Here is a 17,610-nt window from a genome sequence, read left to right on the forward strand (position 1 = left end):
CCCGGCGCCGCGGGCCTGGACGTGCCGCCGGGCCCACGCGTGTGCCGCTCGCCGCGCCGTCGAGGGGCGCCGAGCCGCCGGCTTTGCTTCCGCGGGGCCCCGCGGCACCGGGCAGCCCGCCCACGGGGCGGCCCCGCACGCTGCCTCCGGCGCTGCCCGCCCGGCGCGTCGGGTTTTTTTTCCCCTCCGACGGGGGATTCGTCTCTGTCCGTCGCTGTTCCGGCCGGTTCTTTCTAAGAAGCTTCTCGKGAGGCGCCGGCTCGGCTGCGCCAACCTCCTGCCACACGTGAGGCCTCCTGGGCTTTTTTAGCATATCAGAATAGCGAAATGAGTCTCTCTAATTGGCCATTTAGATGCTAATTGCCTTCTCCGAAGCCTACGCCAGATCAACCTGCCCCAGAATCCGAGTCTGCTGCAGTCATGAATTATTCACTCYGCCCCGCGCACCTGCCTGGCGAGGGATCAGAGGGAGCCAGGGCCAAGGGCTGATGAATAAGGATGCACCTCGGCAGCTGGGAGCGGGCTGGCTCTCCTCCCCGGCACTGCTGGGTGCTGGGGAGCCAGAAGACTGCTTTGGTTGGGAAAAATCTGGTTCTTCGTAGCTTACCGTGCATCAAGTRGCTGCACTAATGAGTGCGTCTCACGAGTGCAGGATGGTTGATACCATATGTCAGGTTTTCTGTAGAGCTGATTTTATCTTCCCACTTACAGGCCTGGCAGGGACCTCCGGGGCATTGGGTTTTATAATCTCTTTAACCAGCTCCATCTTAAGAGCAGTAAAGTTTCTTGCCACTTTTGCTAGGGTTGGGAAGCAGCTCGAGCACCCGCGAACCTTCTGTGGCTCCCACCCGAACCTCACCCCGCTTGCTCCTGTTGCAGCTTGTCCTTACGAGACCTCTGCGTGCTGAGGCCGGGCTGAGTTCACCTCGAACGGGGCCGACCGGACCCGAACGCCYGGCTCTGAGCGCGGCCGCTCCGCTGCGTGCCGCGCTGGCGCTCGTCTCCCTGCTGCAGAGCGCCGCAGGGCCGCGGCGGCTGGTGCTCGCGCTGCGATCGGTGAGTACGCTGCAGGGGCTGCCCCAGCTCCTTCCCCGTGAGCCCGGGCTGCTGCCGTCGCTACGAGGAGCGCCGGTCCTGCGGGCTTTTCCGTATGGAGTCGGAGGGGGCCGCGGCCAAGCTGCGCAGCGGGTGTTCGCGCGTGGGAGAGCGGAGCTAACGCCGCTGGTAGCGGGAGGGGAGAGTTTGCAGGAGCTTGAGCCTCTGAGTTAACGTGAGCGACCGTTTCAGATTTGTGGTGCCGCTCAGGCCAAGCCTTCGCGGTGGGACAGACTCGGAGAAGGTCTCACGGGATCCTTAAAAGCTTGCCCGGGTTCGTGGTGCTTTTTGGGGCACCGTGTTTTCTCCGTCTGTGCTGCCCAAGCCACGGAGRCGTCAGTCGTGTCGGAGCGCGTCCGACCGCTTGTATCGCTCTTACGGGTCTGCTCCCTTCCCCGCGACGTGGCCTCGTCTTGGAAGCAAAGCGCAGGTCTCCTGTCGCGCTCCCGCAGCCTCTGAGGCTTGTTTAGAAACAGTCCTGCGCTTTGAAGCTCGGCTGCAGCCCCAGGATCTGTAAAACCTGAGAGGGAGGCTTGCATCTGCAAGAAATAACCTTCTGCGATCGCTGGCGCTCGTCCCCCGCCGCGCGACGCCGGGTGGGAGCGGGGAGGCAGCGCCTCCCTTAACGTTATCTCTCGCCGCGAGTCGTTTATCCTCTGTCATAGCAACAGGAGCAAACATTCACTTAGTTGCCAAGGTTTCCCAGGATAACAGGGTCTGGTGTGCGGAGCAGAGAGCAATTACGCCGCGTCTTTGAGGGAGCAGTGGCTAAGAGGAAAAATGGGCCAGAAAGGTGCCCGACGCAAGCGGGGAGTCCGCTGGGAAGCGGGCGAGTTAATTACACCGGCACCGCTCAGCCTGGGAATCGGGAGCTTGGCTCTGGCCAGCTGTTTAATTTTTACTTTTTTAATGATCTTTTTTTTTTTTTTTTTTTTTTTTTAAAAAAAAGCCTAATTAATTCCCTATAAAAACAAATTTACATAGACGTGAGCTGCTTCGCTGAAATAATCAGGCAAACGATGGCTGAGCAGAGAGCCGCTCCTGGGCCCGTGCGGGGTGTCCGCAGGGCCCCGGGGATTTCACGCTTCGTGGGCGCCTGTAATCAGCCCYGCTGCAGGAGGCCTTGCGCAGGCTCTGCTTTTGCTGCCGCGAGGACGTGTTTTCTGCAGCAGTGACTGTCTCAATGTCAGAGCGTCTGCAGGCAAGACCCTACGCTTTTGACGTAGTCAAGGTAAAGTCAAAACGCGTTTGAAATGGGGCAGTGCAGAAGGGACTCGGTATATTAAGATGATGCTAAAACCGTATGTGAGCTCAAAAACCAAGTAGATAAGTTTGGGATGGAAAAACGTTAAGGGTGTTAAATACAGAGCTGCAGCCTGGCCCAGGGAGCGCCTGGCCCAGGAGTCGCTGGGGGCTGTTCTGGAGAAGCGTTGCTGGATCCTCACTGTGCTCGTTAAGCATCTGCTTTCGGGGCTCATCAGATAGCAGGTCCCGTGCTCGCCTTTGGTTTGGTCCGCTGTGTCCGTTCCGGTATGAGAGGTAAGCTCTGTCCAAGCTGCTCTTCTGGCGAGGAAAACCGAGAAGCCTCGGCGTCTCTGCGCCTCGTGCGGCCGGGTGGGCTCGGACTTCGTGAGGCTGAGTTTCGTGTGACAGCCCTCCTCCATCGTAGCAAAGGGGCAGACGGGTGGAAGGTTTTTAAAGCAAGCTGTAGAGCATCGGTAAGAAAAGAGCTTGCTGATAATTCCTCGCAGTCCTGCAGTCCTGGCAGAAGACGGACGTGCTCCCCAGCAGCCCGAGCAGCTCGCCGCAGAGCAAGCACTGGGAGAGCCCGTTGCCCATCGCGTTCTTTCTCATGTTCTCCAGCCTCCTGTGAGACACTCGTGTCAAACCACGCTGGGCTTTGCTTTTCTTCAGAGGCAGGGCTGCAAAGCCACCTGCAGTGCCGGATTAATTCAGAGGGAGCAGCAGATGCTCAGCGCTGCTGGAAGGAAACGCTCCCGTAAACGTTCCTGCTGGCGAGCGAGCTGCGCTGCTCTGCCCGGCCCCGGGGCCCCCTCTGCCCGGGGGTTTCTGCTGAGCGTCCCGCGGGGCCGGGGCTGGTTGCGCGTGGACGCCGGTCCCGCGGGCTGYGCAGGCGTGCGCGGGGCACGCTCGAGGAGCCGTTCAACGCGTGCGTTCGCGTGGGGGGGTTACGCCTGCCTGTAACCCTGGAGCAGCTCGCCGCAGGCTTGGAAAACCTCTGCAAAATCCCACGTTGGCCGCTCTAGGAGAAGGCGTAGCTTCGCGACCCGCGGGTCGGCGGTGGGTAGCGAGCGGCGCGGGCGCGCCGTAAGGGTGCTGAGGGTTGGGACGAGAGCGTGCKTTTCCTTGGGGATTACGGCACGGCTGGCGGGTGATGTAACCCGCTCGGTATYGTATCTGATTTGCGCTTGCCAAACTGCTTCAAACACGTTATCTCTGCCCAGCAGGTGTGGTTTTAGAGCTAGCCAGTGTCCCTTTTGGGAAAGGTAAGCACTAATGCCTGCAAATTTATGCATCAGGGCTCGTGAGACGCTTACCCTGCCGGAGGGGGAGTCCAGCTGGAGGAAAGCTCGGTACGTCGAGGCCGGTTCTGCCTTCGCTGAAGTCGTTTGGCTGCTTCTGATCCTTGGCGCCTTCCCTTCATCGGAGCTGCTGGTAGGAGCCAGGACYGCCTAGCTGTGGAGGTGCTTCTGGGGATGCCTTTCCTCAAAAAACTGCCCTGCAGTTGGCCCTTGCTGCCTTTGCTGATCTGCTCGTGGCAAAACCGCTGTTGAACGCGGGGACTCRTCGGCGTGGCTCTGCTGCGCACGAGCCGCAGCAGCTCTGCTAAAAGAGCTGCTGTCTTAAACATCAGAGACCTCAAACGCTACTCAAAGCGGTACTGTGGGCTGCGGTTATAAATATCGGGCTGTTACGGAGGCGGTTTTAATGACCTGCCRCTATTCGTGCCGCCTGTTGTGCGGGTTTCTGTTTGCTGCCCCGTTAAGGGGTGAAAGCCGGCAGCCGTGGCTGCTCCGTGCCCGTCGGAAGGGCTTTCSCTGTCCGGGCTGCCCCGTTGGGGATGGGGCAGGGATTGTTTTCATAAACAACACTTTTTGCTCACTTGAAATGAAAAATTGCGACAGCGCTGGGGAAGAGTCTGTGGGTTTTTTCCAGAGTGCCATAAAAATCTGAACTTCCAGGGTTGTCTTAATGCAATGTTTGAAGGCATTTGCTGGCTTATATTTTGCAAGGGTGACGGTTTGTCTCTATTGCTGGGTGCGGAGGAGAGACCTCTGCGGCGCGCGACCCCGGGCGACGGGCGCCGCGCCGACGCTGCCCGCGCTCCTTCCAGGTGCGAGCTCTGCCCCGGCGCCATGGCCGACACCATCTTCGGCAGCGGCACCGGCCAGTGGGTCTGCCCCAACGACCGGCAGCTGGCCCTGCGCGCCAAGTGAGTTGGAGCAAACCCCTCCGCGGCGCCCCGCGATGCCCTTCCCCAGCTGTCGGCGCCCTTTTGTGGCAGGAACTTGTCATTTTTTTTCCCCCCACCAAAATTAAATTGCTGCCACTCGAAGGTAAAGGGCAGGGGGAGGAGGGTGCAGGTAGCTGCTCGGCTCTGGAGCCTGCTGCTGGCGCTTGCAGCATCTCGCATGGGCGCCCGTCTTTGCAAGGATAACCCCAAGATATCCTCGCCCTAGATGCAACTGTGTATTTTTTTTTCTCTTACTCACGTGCTCCCACCAATCCCTCCCCTCTGCAGGGCAGAGTCAAACAAGAGCGAGGGTACGGGGCGGTAAAACACAAATGGGACCAGAAAGGGAAATCAAATGGCAGGGAGAGAGTCGCCAGCGCTCGGCGCCGCTGGGAGAGTGCGAGGAGACTCCTGCTCCGGGCCCCGGCCGGGCAGCAGGCTCCTCTGGAGGCGGGCTGGCGCGTGCGGAGCGGCCCGCGCGCGCGGCTGGGGGTCCTGCGCTCTCCTCGCAGCTGGACTCCTCCCTCCATCGCGATCCCCGCAGGCTCCAGACCGGCTGGTCGGTGCACACGTTCCAGACCGAGAAGCAGAGGAAGATGCAGGCTCTGAGCCCGCAGGAACTTGAGGTCATTCTGGAAGTCATCCGCAAGGCGGAGAAATTGGACATCATCGAGCAGCAGCGCATCGGGTACGGTCACGTTCGCTTGTCCCCTTCCCCCAGAAGGAAAGGTCAGTGCAGGCGGAGGCCAGCTCTCCGGGCTGCCTGAGCTCGGGCACCATCAGCCAGGGCTTCCCTTAGGTCACRTCTTTTACCCCTCCTGTGCTGCTCGTTTGGAGGTGGTGAGAGCTGGGAAGGACGTGGTTTCTCTCTCTCCCCATGGCTCAAGCCTTTGCCACATCTTCTTCGAGCCTTGGGGCTCGCTGGAGTTACGGCCACCAGCCCAGTGCCTGGAAAACGCAGCCTGTGCTAAGGCAGCTGCCCCAGCAGCTCTGGAAGAGCCTCGGGAAGGCGCCGAGCTGTGCAGCTGCCCCAGCAGCTCTGGAAGAGCCTCGGGAAGGCGCCGAGCTGTGCAGCTGCACCGGCTGCTCGTTGGAGGGCACGGCTCGGAGCCCGCTCCCGGCAGCGCGGCCAGCTTTTTCCCTTGTCCGCAGCAGCCCCCTGGGATTTTGCCTGGAGTAGTGAATGAGTTCGTGTTCTAGTTGGCTGACTTCTCTGGAAGGGGCTTGTTAGCTYGGATTATTGAATTTATGGGCATCTTCCTCCTCCTTTTTGCTGCTGCAGATTTTCGTTTGCTTTCAGCCCTGCTGGAGCGCTGGGCTCAGCTGCGGCAGTGGCAGTCCAGCGCCRCCGGCCGTCAAAGCCGGGCGGCTGGGCGGTCCTGCCCCGTTTTCCAGCCGCGCTTCGGGTCTGCCGAGCAGGAAGCCCCGGGGGCTCCCGGCCCGGGCTCGGCAGACCCGGCTTGCTTCCCCTGTGCTGACCTCCGTCGCTGCGCGGTGCCGGCCGGCGGGAGCTGGCGGGAGCGCTGGCGTGATCCGCGGCAGGATCCGGCCCCCGGGAGCGGCCGGTGACCCCGAGGGGCTGATCGCTCCCACACGGTTGTTGATGCAGCTGCGGAGCGCTGCCGCCTTGCGCTTGAGCCCTCTCTGAAACGCTGCTGTGAGCTTCTGCGTGCTCTCTTGCGCTCAAGTCAAGGACCGTGAGCGCAGCAATGCCTGGCTGCGCTGCCTGACCTCGCCACCGCGGGCGGTCCCTCTTTCAGACGGGCCTCGCCTCCCTCTCCGCGCGGGGCTTGGTTGATGGAGCGTTAGCGCTAACGAGAACCGACGGCGGGGCGACGGCTGGTGCGTGCCGTTGCAACGGCCTGGCCGGTACCCTCCCGTCTGAGACTCGCCAGGCAGTGAGCTCGTGGCAGCAGCCTCGCTCTGCGTGCTCTCCGCATCCTGCATCCTAATTGCTCCTCTYTCCTTCTTTCCCTTCCGTAGTCCTGCTGCCACGGGCGTTGTGCACACATATGTGCCGCTTGTTTTCCAAGCAGGCTGCTGAGCGAAGCGGAGAGCAGTTACTGGTGTTCCTGGGATGTGCCGGGCTCGTTTGGGTCTGGCGGCTTCACTCTGGCCCTCCTGCTTCTACCGAGATGTTGGCGAGTCGTGTGCCTGCAGTGCTGTGCTCAGGGGAAGGGTGTGAACAGAGCTGGGCGTCGTGGCGCTGACGGCTCTGCTCTTTCCTGCTGCTGTCTCGCTTTCCCTGGCCTGAGCCCTGGATGCTTCTGTGGTTCCGTGGCCAGGAAATCACGGCGCTGAGGCTGTGCAGCCCAGGTGACGCCGAGCTCCCGAGGGGTGCTGGGACCAAGCCCTTCTTGCAAACTGTCTGCCCTGCGCCCACTAGCTGAGCCAGGTCTGTCGGGTTCCTGAGGTGGTGGTTCCAGGCTTGGTGAGCATCTGTAGATGGGCTGGGGTCCCCTGAAGGCCAACAACCAGCTGATAGAAGACACTGRGTGTAGAGGCTGAAGTGGAAGCAGCTATGGTCCTAGCAAGGTGCCCAAACYTGCGCAGAAGCAGCAATGATAGGCTGAGTCTGGAGCCCGGATCGTGGCGTGCCTCTTCCCAGAGCAGTGCGGTTGCCACAATATCRTGCGCTTCGATTTCCGAGGTGACTGCTGTGATCTGAGCTCTGCCCCGCTGCCTTGCAGGCGCCTGGTGGAGCGGCTGGAGAACATGAGAAAGAACGCGATGGGCAACGGGCTCTCCCAGTGCTTGCTCTGCGGCGAGCTGCTCGGGCTGCTGGGGAGCACGTCCGTCTTCTGCCAGGACTGCAGAAAGGTAGGTTTGCCGGTTCCTGCCCGTTCCTGATAGCAGGYCTGTCTAGGGAAGGCCACCAGGGCTCTCAGATGGCTCTGTAGTCTTGGCTTACCGTAGCTCCGCTTGCCCGGGGTTGTGCTACCGTGCTGTCAAGTTCTCTCTCGCAGCCCGGGTACCCCATTCCCCAGGAATAGGGGTTTATTCCCGAGCCTGAACTGCAGTTGGAGGGGGTGAAAGAGCCTGGTGCTGACTGACCACCCTGGGATGGGGGAAGGGGCAGAACGGTATGGTCATCAGAGGCAGCTCAGCAAAGGAGCTGTGCTCTGTGCTGCTACTGCGCRGTCTGTCCTTAGATCTTTCAACAGCATGGGTCTTCGGAGGARAAAAGGCTCCAGCCCATCTTCAAGCCCCAAACCAGTGTAAGGTTTCCAACCCTGATACCTAAATCAGCCTGTGCTTTGGTGCCTCTCTCCGAGTCTGTCGTTGGCAGGACTGCGTGCCGCTGTCGGAGTTGGAGCAGCGGTTTGCAGGGAGGTGGTTGTGCTACCTGCGTTCGGTGGACTCGGGCAGGCAAGCGTTAACCCGTATTGCTGTGGAGATGATGATCTCCAAGGCAACCACCTTACCCTCCTTCTGCCGGGAGGCTGTTTCCCCCGCACTTGAAGCCTGTCCTCGTTCCCTGGGGAGATGTGTCTGTCTGTAAGCGGCTTTGCCTCGGCGCGGTGCCTGGGGAGAGCCCGGGGGGCCTGGTGGGCGCCCGGAGCGTTTCTGCCTGGTGCTCGGGTGGAAGGGAGCAGCCTGTGCTGACTCTGGCCCTGGTGGGGACCAGAGCCAAAGAGGCGCTGGCCCATGCCACCCGCCCCATCACTAGGGAGATGAGCCCCCAGGACAGCACTGACCCCCCAGCTGGTGCCCTCGGGGGGGGGGGGGAGGGACTGGTGTGAGCTGGGGCCCCTGCAGCTGTGCTGGTCCCCGTGGAGGTCATGGTGGAGGGCGTTTTGCGCTGGCACTGCCCGTTGGCAGAGCCTGTGATCTGCTGCTCCCAGCAGGAGCTGGGGAGGTAAATGCAAACTTCTGAGCACCAGGGTCCTCGGCCGGCGCTCGGAGGAAGGGGTAGCGAAGGAGGCGGCAGTAAGGTACTGGGAAGTAAGTCTGGTTTAAATGGGAGCTGCGGCACGACTCCCTCGGACGCGCGGGCTCCGGGCGCAGGCGCCTGGGGGGAGTAAGGGGCTGGCTGCCGACAGGAGCCCGCTGGCCGCTTCCCGCGTTCCAAGCACGCGGAATAACAGGATGTGCTGCGTTCCTGCCCTCTTCCCCTGGTGCTTCTGCTCTCACCTCGCCCAAAGCCAGCTAGTGCAGAGGGTCACGTTGCTGCAGCACTTTCCAACCCCCGCCTTACGAGCCCTGGGCGCTAATGAGGAGGCAGAAGCCGGAGCAGAGCTTCCCCTGCTCCGGCTCCTCGCGGCGGCAGGCAGGAGCCCCCTTAGCGAGCGAGGCTGCGCGAGCCCAGCGCTCCTGGGGGGCTGCGGTCAGCAAACTGCCGAGGAAAGGGGGGGGGGTTGTGGTTATTCCCCTTTTGCCTGGAGTCCGTGGGGCAGTTCAGGAAGATACAAATGCAAGGTGATTTAAGGTGAGGTCCTGCTTCCCAGTGTGCCTTTTGCAGTGCTCTCAGCCTGGCTGCACTTTTCCGCTCCGTGCAAGCTCCGGGCAAGGCTGGCCGGGCGCCCCGGGCTTGTCCCGCGGGACTTTTCCGTGTTACAGCGTGAGCTGAGGGAACAGTGAGCCCGCAGCAGGGCGCACGTGGAGGGGGCTGTTACTTCAAGCTCGTTCCCTYTCCTCCCGGGGTATTCATCACTCGTGCAGTATTGTGCGCAGTAAGCAATGACTTGCAGGGAATTATGGATTTTTAAAGCTCATATTTTTCTTCCTAGCATTGCTATATTACTGTCTGATTGGAAAGTCGTTGTAGCCCATTTAGGTCAGTAACAAGAATTGTTGTAATGATGCATCTGAAATGTAGCTGTGAACTTACCTTCAGTAAGTTTTTTCTGTAGAATAGAGGTTCTATAGCTCTTGTAGTCAGATGGATTTTCTAAGTGCCACTTTCTGTTTTAGCATTTATAAGTCAAAATGAAGGATATTTTTAATATTAGTTTTATTATCTTAGAAATAAATGCATTATGGAAGACAGATGTATGAAAATACAGATCAACTAACAGTAGCAGCGGTTAGACAAAGCATAATGTGCAGTTTATCATGCAGAGGGTATCAGCATTGCGTATGAAAGGTGAAATATAAGTAGGAGAGGAAAATGCTTTTTCTTGTATTTAATGAGGAACAGCATTGCATTTAGTGTCCTTAATTTTTATGTCGTCTTCTGAGAGGTTGTGGGGGATGCTCATTTTTCCAGCTAATCTGCAGAGAAGAGGAGRAAGAAAGCCCTGTGTTATATACTGAGCTTTCAAAATTTATGGCTAGGAATAAAATCTCTTGGAAACTTCCACTAGAGGGAGCGTTTGAATGTGCTACGTCCACGTGGGGATGGAAATCTTTGAGGGTTCGTATGGCGGAGTCGGCAGCCTGCCCCTGAGAATTTGGGGTAGGTGGGAGGGGAGGAGACATCCGCCTTTGGCACCCGCGGTTCCTGTTGGCTTGGGCAGCGCCGCGTTGGGTACTGGTGTGCCAAACCGAATAGGTCGCTCCTTGTCTCTCTGGGAGAGAAACAGCGAGGATGGGAACAGAGATGGAGGAAAGTCCCGACCTCGCTGCCGGTGCTGCCTCCGAGGAGGGACTGGAGGGGCATCCTGAAGCCTGGCTGATGACTTCGGCAGCGATGCCGCCGTGCGGCGGCTGGTGAGCTGGGAGGGGACGGTGTGGCCGTGCTGTCTACCCTTCGTAAAAAAGCTGCGGGCATCCCAGCCCGAGCCGAAACACTGTTAAACAGCCCACTGGGCATGGACGCTGAGCTGAGCCTTGGCAAAAGCTGCATGTTGAGCTGGCGGCTGAGCCGAGAGTCCTGCCTCTGGGTTGCACCGAGCAAAATAGTTGAGCGTGTTAASTTTGCTCGCACGCCGAGGGCAAAGCTTCGGGCACCGTCGTTCTGCCGCTCGCCTCCTCCGGGGGCTGAGTGCCCCACGGAGACGTTCGTCCCTGCGGASAGGCCGCCTGGCTTGGCGGGGGAGCGGCCGAGCAGGGCGCGTGGGAAGCCTTAGCCGGGGAGATTAAATTCGCTCGTCTCGCCGAGCAAGGTTTTGCTCTCCAGGGCCCTCTTGTGAGCGGCTTTTGCTCTGTGAGGATCAAAGAATTCATCCAATTTCTCATTTGAGCTGTAAGCCAAGCCTGATACACGTCMGCTTCGTTACTGAGCGATTTGGGTTGTAAATGGCTCGTAACGCCAGCGGAGGAAGGACGGTGCCCTTGTGCGGCGAGAGGTGCCCCGCGGCGCCGTGCTGAGGAGCTGCGCAAGCAGGCATGGCCGCGGCCGCGGCCCGAGCAGCCACGAATCCATAGCTGCCAAGWGCTTGCTGAAATTAAGGCGAAGCCRTGGGATCTAAGACTACGTACGTGAAGAAAGAGAAGGGAGGGTTTCCAGTCTTGCACAAACGTGGAGTAATTAAAAACCCACTAATACAGTTTTTGATGTTTGCTTCAGTTTGGGTTTTGAGCTATAACAAACCAGTGTTCGTTTTACACTTGGCTGAGCGTGGGAAATAATAAAAATGCTCTGGAACTGTTCCTGTTGGTTTAGTGGTTTGATTTGCCCTGTCTGGCTCTCGTCTCAGCCCGGAGTCAGGGACTCCGCGGTAGGTTTGCATTTGTCTTGCATCTCTGTAGACCAGAAGCAGCTTCTTGGGATTAGCGGTTCTCCAGGGTAAGTAAGAGAACTGTGCCCTGTTTAGGCTTTTAAGGAAAGCGAGACAAAGCTGTTGGGTCAGGTGCTCGTCAGCCCCCTCTCTGCCAAGGGCTGTGAGGAATATAGGTGCTAACACCCCCCCCCTTCTTTTTTCCTCTCTCCTTGTTTCAGAAAGTTTGCACCAAATGTGGAATAGAAACTGTTGGAAGCCAGAAACGTCCGCTTTGGTTGTGCAAGATCTGCAGCGAGCAGAGAGAGGTAAAGCGCGCCTGCGGGGAGACGAGGCCCGGCGGGCACGGAGGCGGTGCCGGGTGCGGGCGGGCTCGTCCCGGTGCCCGGGCAGCGGGCTGGAGCTCCGGACGGGGCTTGGGAGGCTCGGCCCGAGGCCAGGCGGCCTCCGGGAATGCACGTAGTGGCAACGGCTTCGGTTTGCGGTGGGGGAAGAAACCCACCGGGCTGCAGCCCGCGCTGCTTTCTGTGCCGTGGGGCTTCTCCGGCTGCGGCCGTGAAGAGGCTATTRCGGTTTGCCGCTGCGCCGTCCCGGCTCCGGGGCAAACGCGCTCGGCTGCCGCGTGTGCCTTAATGCAGCTGGGGGAAGCTGTAGCATAGCTGCAGTATTTGTCCCTCTAAAAATAACTAGCACTGCAGCTTTTAAGTCTGTCTCGTCCCCCTCAAATCCTGTAACGGTGCGTGAGGCTTCCAGCACAAGTCTCTGAATTTTTATATCCTTCATCCTTGACTTTACATCGCAAAAAAGTCATAGCCTGCCCCAATTCTTGTCTGCCAGCCAGCATCCACCAACTTCAGGGCTCGCCGCTGTGCAGTGAAGTCAGTGCAGCTGCTCAGTGATTACAGGGGGATTTGCACTTGTTCCATCAACTTCTGTTGGACTTTTGCTTGGGGGTCCCTAAGCATCATTCCAGCGCAGCAGCTATTTCTGCAGCCAGCCCTGGAACCTGGTGCTCTGCTAGATCCATTCAAGTGTGTTTTTAACCTTAGCCAGAGCATTTCTGCAGGTGTTTGAGATGGTAAGATTTTTATAGTAGTTGTGGAAACTTAGCATTGCTCAGGTTTTAAATAAGAGGGGATTGTCTGTGTGCAGGTACTTGGAAAGTTCATGTCCAAGGTAAGATGAGGAATCCATGGATGCTGCACGTCTCTGCTTTTAATTTCTGAGCAGCAGCGTCGCTAGGGCAGCAGGAGTACTCCAGCACCCTGGGTATTGCTGATAGTTCACTGTGCTGAGTCATCCAGATGTTTTGAATTCCAAATGGAGGTCCCAGAATAGAGAGTGAGGCAGGTCAAGATATTCTCTGGGTTGTGCAGGGCAATGGGGGTGGAATTAAATTGACTTCATCTGTTTTTTCTGTTCTTTGTGTATTTTTTCTCTTTGCTGCAGTATTTGCTTTGTAATTGCCTTTTTTTTTTTCCTCCAATTTCTTATAAAAATAATGAGGAGCCGTGGTCACTAGACAGAGAAGAACATTAACCTGTCCAGTAAGTGTTATGTGTGGCCAGCGTACGAGGGTGCAGTAACCTTCAGAGCTCTCTCCCTCTGTGAAACCTGAAATCTGGCCAAAATGCTTCTCTGATGAAAATGGATAGAAGCTTCCTTCTTAGACTAACTGAAAAATAGCCTCATCTTCTCTCCYGGTCCTAAACTTCAGGTCAAATGCCTGGAAAGTGAGTCCTTGCTTTTGGCTTTGATCAGATCTGCCATTAGACTCTGTGTAAGAAAGAAACGGGACTTCTGGGCCCCGGGCCAACGGCTGGTACTGGTGCAGCCCCCGAAGCTGGTTCAGGTGTCGTCATGTTTACAGAGCTTGCGCAAAATAGCTCAGTTTCTTTGCAGGGCTTGCGTTCACGACCAGTTCCGCGTTGCCGTCTGTTTCTGTGGTCTGGATCTGTCTTGTGCTGCCATCTGCTCTGGAGCAAACCCATTTGGCCACGCTCTTTGCTGGAGGGGATATCTGCCTTCAGCAAGTGCAGATGGATGTCTGCTCATGGGATCAGATACTCTTTCTTCTGTCGATGACCCTCAAAACCGCTGCCCGGAGAGTGGGTATTGGCCCCATCTCATCTGCTGGGGTGCGGGCAGGGAGCTTCAGCATCCCACGTGGGCGCCGTGGGTCGTGGGATGCAGTAACGAGCCAGTTCGGCCCTTCCTCCTGCCCGTTCCCGCTGCGCAGCGTGGCGGGACGCGGCCTCCGCTAGCACGTGCCGGCCAAGCACGTGCTTCAAGTTGGCTCGTGCCAGGCCACAGAGCTCTGGCCAAGCCCCCGGCTCGCGGGGCCGCGGCCCTGGGACTCGGCCCGCTCCAGCGAGCGGGCGTTTGGCGGAGGCRGGCGGTAATTAGCGCGGTGTAATTAGCGCGGCCTTGCCTGGCGCGACGAGACGGGACGCGGCGGGAGGCGYGGTGCGAGCGGGCGTTGCCGGGCTGGGTGATCCCGTCCGCGGGAGCCCGGGATGGTTGTCCCSGTCAGCCCCTGCCGTGCACCGCGTGGCCCGCCAGGCGCTGAAGCCGGGACGGTGGGGCTGGGCTAGCGGCCGGCGAGCGGCCAGAGCCGGCGGCGGAGCTCCTGCGGGCTGGAGCTTTCAGCTCGGCGTCTCCCTTGCTGCTCTTCCTACCTGCAGGCTCGGTTTAAGCCAGCGAAAGTTCAGCAGCGCGTTGCAGTCATCTTCCCCCTTCTACTGCGTAGGCAGAACCTGCGCTGGCACCAGCTATCGTTACGTCGTGAGTATCCCTAGGTTAAAGCGAAGGCCGAGGTGACGAGCTGCTGTTTACGTYGATTTTTCAGTGGGAGTCGAATACCTGCTTCCTACAGATCCCTCTGGAAACCCCAGTCTCAGCCACTCAGAAGTGCTCTTTGCTTTCTGTTTCCTTGAAAACCTCCGCCGGGAAGGCTGCGCTGCATAGCAATGAGGAACAAGTTGCTCTGACAGCGTCTTATTTCTGGAGAGCGGAGGTGATTAATGGCTTCTGCCCGCCGCTCGCGTCCCAGTCAAAGCGGCGCGGGCGAGGGGCCCGGGGGGCCCGGGGGGCCTGGGGGGCCCGGGCAGGGGCGTGCTCCGCGGCCGGGGGCACGGCAGCCCCCTGGCAACGTTCCCCGGGGCTGCCCGATGCCCCTGCACCCTAAGTGCGTCTCTCCTGCCCGGACTGAAGCAGAGCTGACCTGCGTTAGGCCAGCGCTGGCCTGACTGCAGATACCGCTTGTCCTGGCTGTTTACAGAAGCATCTCTGGAAGAAAAAGAAGAAATAACCTTTTATTCTTCCGGGATTTTGTGCACATTTTACTTTGCAGCATCTTCTCAGGCTGGTGGAGTTAATGCAAGTGCAGACCATGTTTTACTGTCCAGGCAAGCCAGGGTAGGGGCAAATTCAGTCAAGTCACGTTTGCTTTGGGGGGCAAGAAGCTCCCTTTCTTCTTCCCTCACTCCCCACGTGCTGTATTTCCTTCTCTGGCTTCGTTTCTTGCTTTCTCTCTTCCTTTGCCCTTCTGGAGTCCGACCGTGGAGGGTGGGTGGGCTCATCCTGCCTAGGGCAGGCCTCTCCGTGCACGTGTGCGGGGTCCCCCGGCACGACCGGGGAGGCCGGTGCCTGACTGCAGCACCCGCTGGCCCGGGGTTTGCGGTGAGCCGGGGGCTCGCTCGGCAGCCGGCGGCGGCGGCGGCACGGGGCGGAAAGCGAGCGAGCCCCCCGGCCAAGCGGGGCACGGGCGGGCTCGCTGCAGCGAGGTCGGAGGAGCGGAGCTGCCGGCAGAGCGCGTGGTGCCCGCCGTGAGCGAATTGCCTGTGGCTGAAAACTGCCCATCACCTCCTGCGCCGAGCTGCTGCGTTTTGTCAAATCCCTGCGCGGCCGTTTAACTCTCTGCACGGGCTTGTTTTGACTGATACCGGCAGGTTCTGCAGAGCACCTTCCTGAATTACCACTTTATATATGTATTTTTTATATCCATAATTAGCGATGCTATCATCGTAATTAAAATCCTCTTGGAAGCGTTCATGCACATTTACATTTGAATTGACGCATCCAAAACTGTAGTGATAATGAAAACAGTTTAAGCAGGGTGGGGGGAGATAGCTTTTTATAAACCCTGTGAAATACCAAAGAGGGTGTCAGCTATCAGGGACCTGCTGAAGTTTTTATTTGCCTCCTCTGCTCCATTTTCCCTTTAATTTCTTCTCTTCCGCTAAACAGCGTTTTCATGGCCAGCTGCATTTCTTGGTTTATCACAATAAACCATGCAAGGGAAGATGATTGCTGCTCTGGAAAAATCACTTTGCCTCCTCCCCCTGTGCCTGCAGGGCTTCCCTTTTCACGTATGYGCTCGCACCGTGTCGAACGCTGCAAACCAGCGCGGCCCAGGGTTGCTCCTGCCTGGCGCGATGGTTTCCTGGCAAAGCACCGTGCGGATGGAGGGGGGCGTTTATTTTGGGTGACTCTGGATTGAGCTGAAGTGACGTGCACCTGTTTGCAATTCAAAGCGCTCATCAATAGCCTACCATATGATTTTTGGAGGGGGATAGCAAGTGGTTAGACTCAAAATAGTGTCCTCTAGAATAGAGCCACGGGAAAAAAAGAGGCCTGATTGAGAGGGGAATGGTAAATCGCTGCAGGCTGGCAGCCACTGCAGCTTGAGAGGCGCTGGGGTCAGAGGTGCAATGGATTTTGCTATTCCGGAAACAAAGCTCTGAACAGCAATTTCGCTGCCTTTTAATTTTCTTCATCCTCAAGTGCTGAATGTGGGAGCTGACAACAGATTGCTGTAAATAATGTGATTGGAAATCTCTGTGTTATAGAAAAGGCGGATGAATGCAAAGAGCGAAGCGGAAGGGCGCTCGCCCCTCCTGCCTGGCAGCGGGCTGCGGCGGCGGCGGGGGTCCGCGGCGGGGGTCTGCGGCGGCCCCTTCCCCTCCGCTGGGCGCTGGGGCATGGGGCGGCTGCGCCGAGAAGAGCCCCCCCCCGAGCGCCGTCCTCCGGGGGTCCCGGCTGGCCGGGGGCAGCTCCTGCGGGCGCTGCYGGGGCTCCCGTCCCTGCGCCGGCGAGCCCTTGCGTTTGCGCTCTTCAGGAGCTCGTCTCAGCATCTGCGTGCTYGGAAAAGGGGGCAGAGAGGGGGGAGAGCTTTGAGCAGCAGCTCCTTCCTCAGCAGGGCCGTTCGGTCCCGCTCGCAGGCTGCACCCGAGCGCGCTGGATAACAGGACACATCTGCTTCTGGCCGTCTGCATACGGTCTCGTCCTGCGGTTATAATGATGGCTTGATGCAGCTTTAATGGGAATATTACCGGGCTTGTGAAATTGCATTGAGCTCTCTGGACTTGCCGTGGCCGTGGCCGTTCAGCCAGTCTGGAGCGATAACCGGAGGAGTCTGTTGCTAAAGCCGCTCTTCTCCCCGGCGTCCTGCCCCACGGGGCTGCTGGGGCGGGCAGAAGGGCCGGGCGCGAGCTGATGCCCCGCGGGCGTTCTCGTATCCGGCTTTGGGCGAAGGCACACGYGCGCGTTTGCTCCCCTCTCTCAGGAGGACGAATGTTATTTCGAAGCGGGTTGTCGCGGGTGCCTGGAAGCGGCTTGCTGTCCCTCGCGCCGGTCCGCTCCGCGCGGGCGGCTGGCGGGGCAGGATTTCACCCTGGTCTGGTGGGAGCAAAGCTCCCGCTGATAAACCGGAGCTCTAATTTCCAAGCATTGCTTTGGGTTTCTTTTGTTAATTTAAAATCTGGTAAGACCTTTGCTGCTGGGCCGCCCCTGTGATCAGCGCAGCTGGCCTCAGCAGCATCGATCCGCCTTGCCGCGCGGACGCTAAACCCAACCCGCGCGCTCGCGTGCAGAGCGCAGCGAGGACCGCGGGTCGTTCCAGATGCCGCRCGCTGCCGGCCCGGCGGGGAGCAGATGCACTGAGCTGTTATACGCGAGAGCACCTTGCTGCAGCTATTGCAGAGCTGATCTCGAAACAAATTTCAGTACTGCTGTAATGAGACCAAACTCTATTAGAAGCACCAGTTTAAAGAGAATATGTATGCACAGAATCAATTTTATACCAGTATTACTGCATCATTTAACTCTTTCCATAGCTGAGCTYGCTTTGTGGTAGCGGCAGAAACCTGAGGGCGACCAGCCTTTCCTTGCAGCCCTCCTTGCTGTGTCTGATTGGTTTTATGGTGTGCCTGAATTGGAGCGCGCCTGAAGATAATAGGTCTCTTCAGTGCTTCAAATTAAATTACAGATGCTGCAAGGTCTGTTCGGAGAGCGGTGGCTGTAACGAGAGCTCGCCGCGACCCCAGCGGTTCTGGCGGGGAAGCCGGCCTGCCGCGGCGCGGGGACAGTGCCGCGAGCCCCACGGTGCCGGAGACCCTTCCGCCGGCCGTGCCTGGCGCGTGCGGCAGCGCCGGCGAG

General features: G+C 58.9%; 1 protein-coding gene across 1 annotated transcript in view; it reads left to right on the forward strand.

Moving 5' to 3' along the window:
* Positions 1–3,540: 3,540 nt before the first annotated feature.
* LOC146597918 (rabphilin-3A-like) overlaps positions 3,541–17,610 on the forward strand; it is a 28,192-nt gene continuing 14,122 nt past the window's right edge. The window contains exons 1-5 of the mRNA XM_085301251.1: positions 3,541–3,771; positions 4,350–4,549; positions 5,115–5,258; positions 7,261–7,390; positions 11,394–11,480. Coding sequence (XP_085157377.1) covers positions 3,613–3,771; positions 4,350–4,549; positions 5,115–5,258; positions 7,261–7,390; positions 11,394–11,480 — 720 coding nt within the window. The 5' untranslated portion in view covers positions 3,541–3,612. The remainder of the gene's footprint in view (positions 3,772–4,349; positions 4,550–5,114; positions 5,259–7,260; positions 7,391–11,393; positions 11,481–17,610) is intronic.

Source organism: Rhea americana, unplaced genomic scaffold (genome assembly GCF_003343005.1).
Source record: "Rhea americana isolate MKP2758 unplaced genomic scaffold, rheAme1 scaffold_175, whole genome shotgun sequence".
In the NCBI taxonomy this organism is placed as follows: Eukaryota; Metazoa; Chordata; class Aves; order Rheiformes; family Rheidae; genus Rhea; species Rhea americana.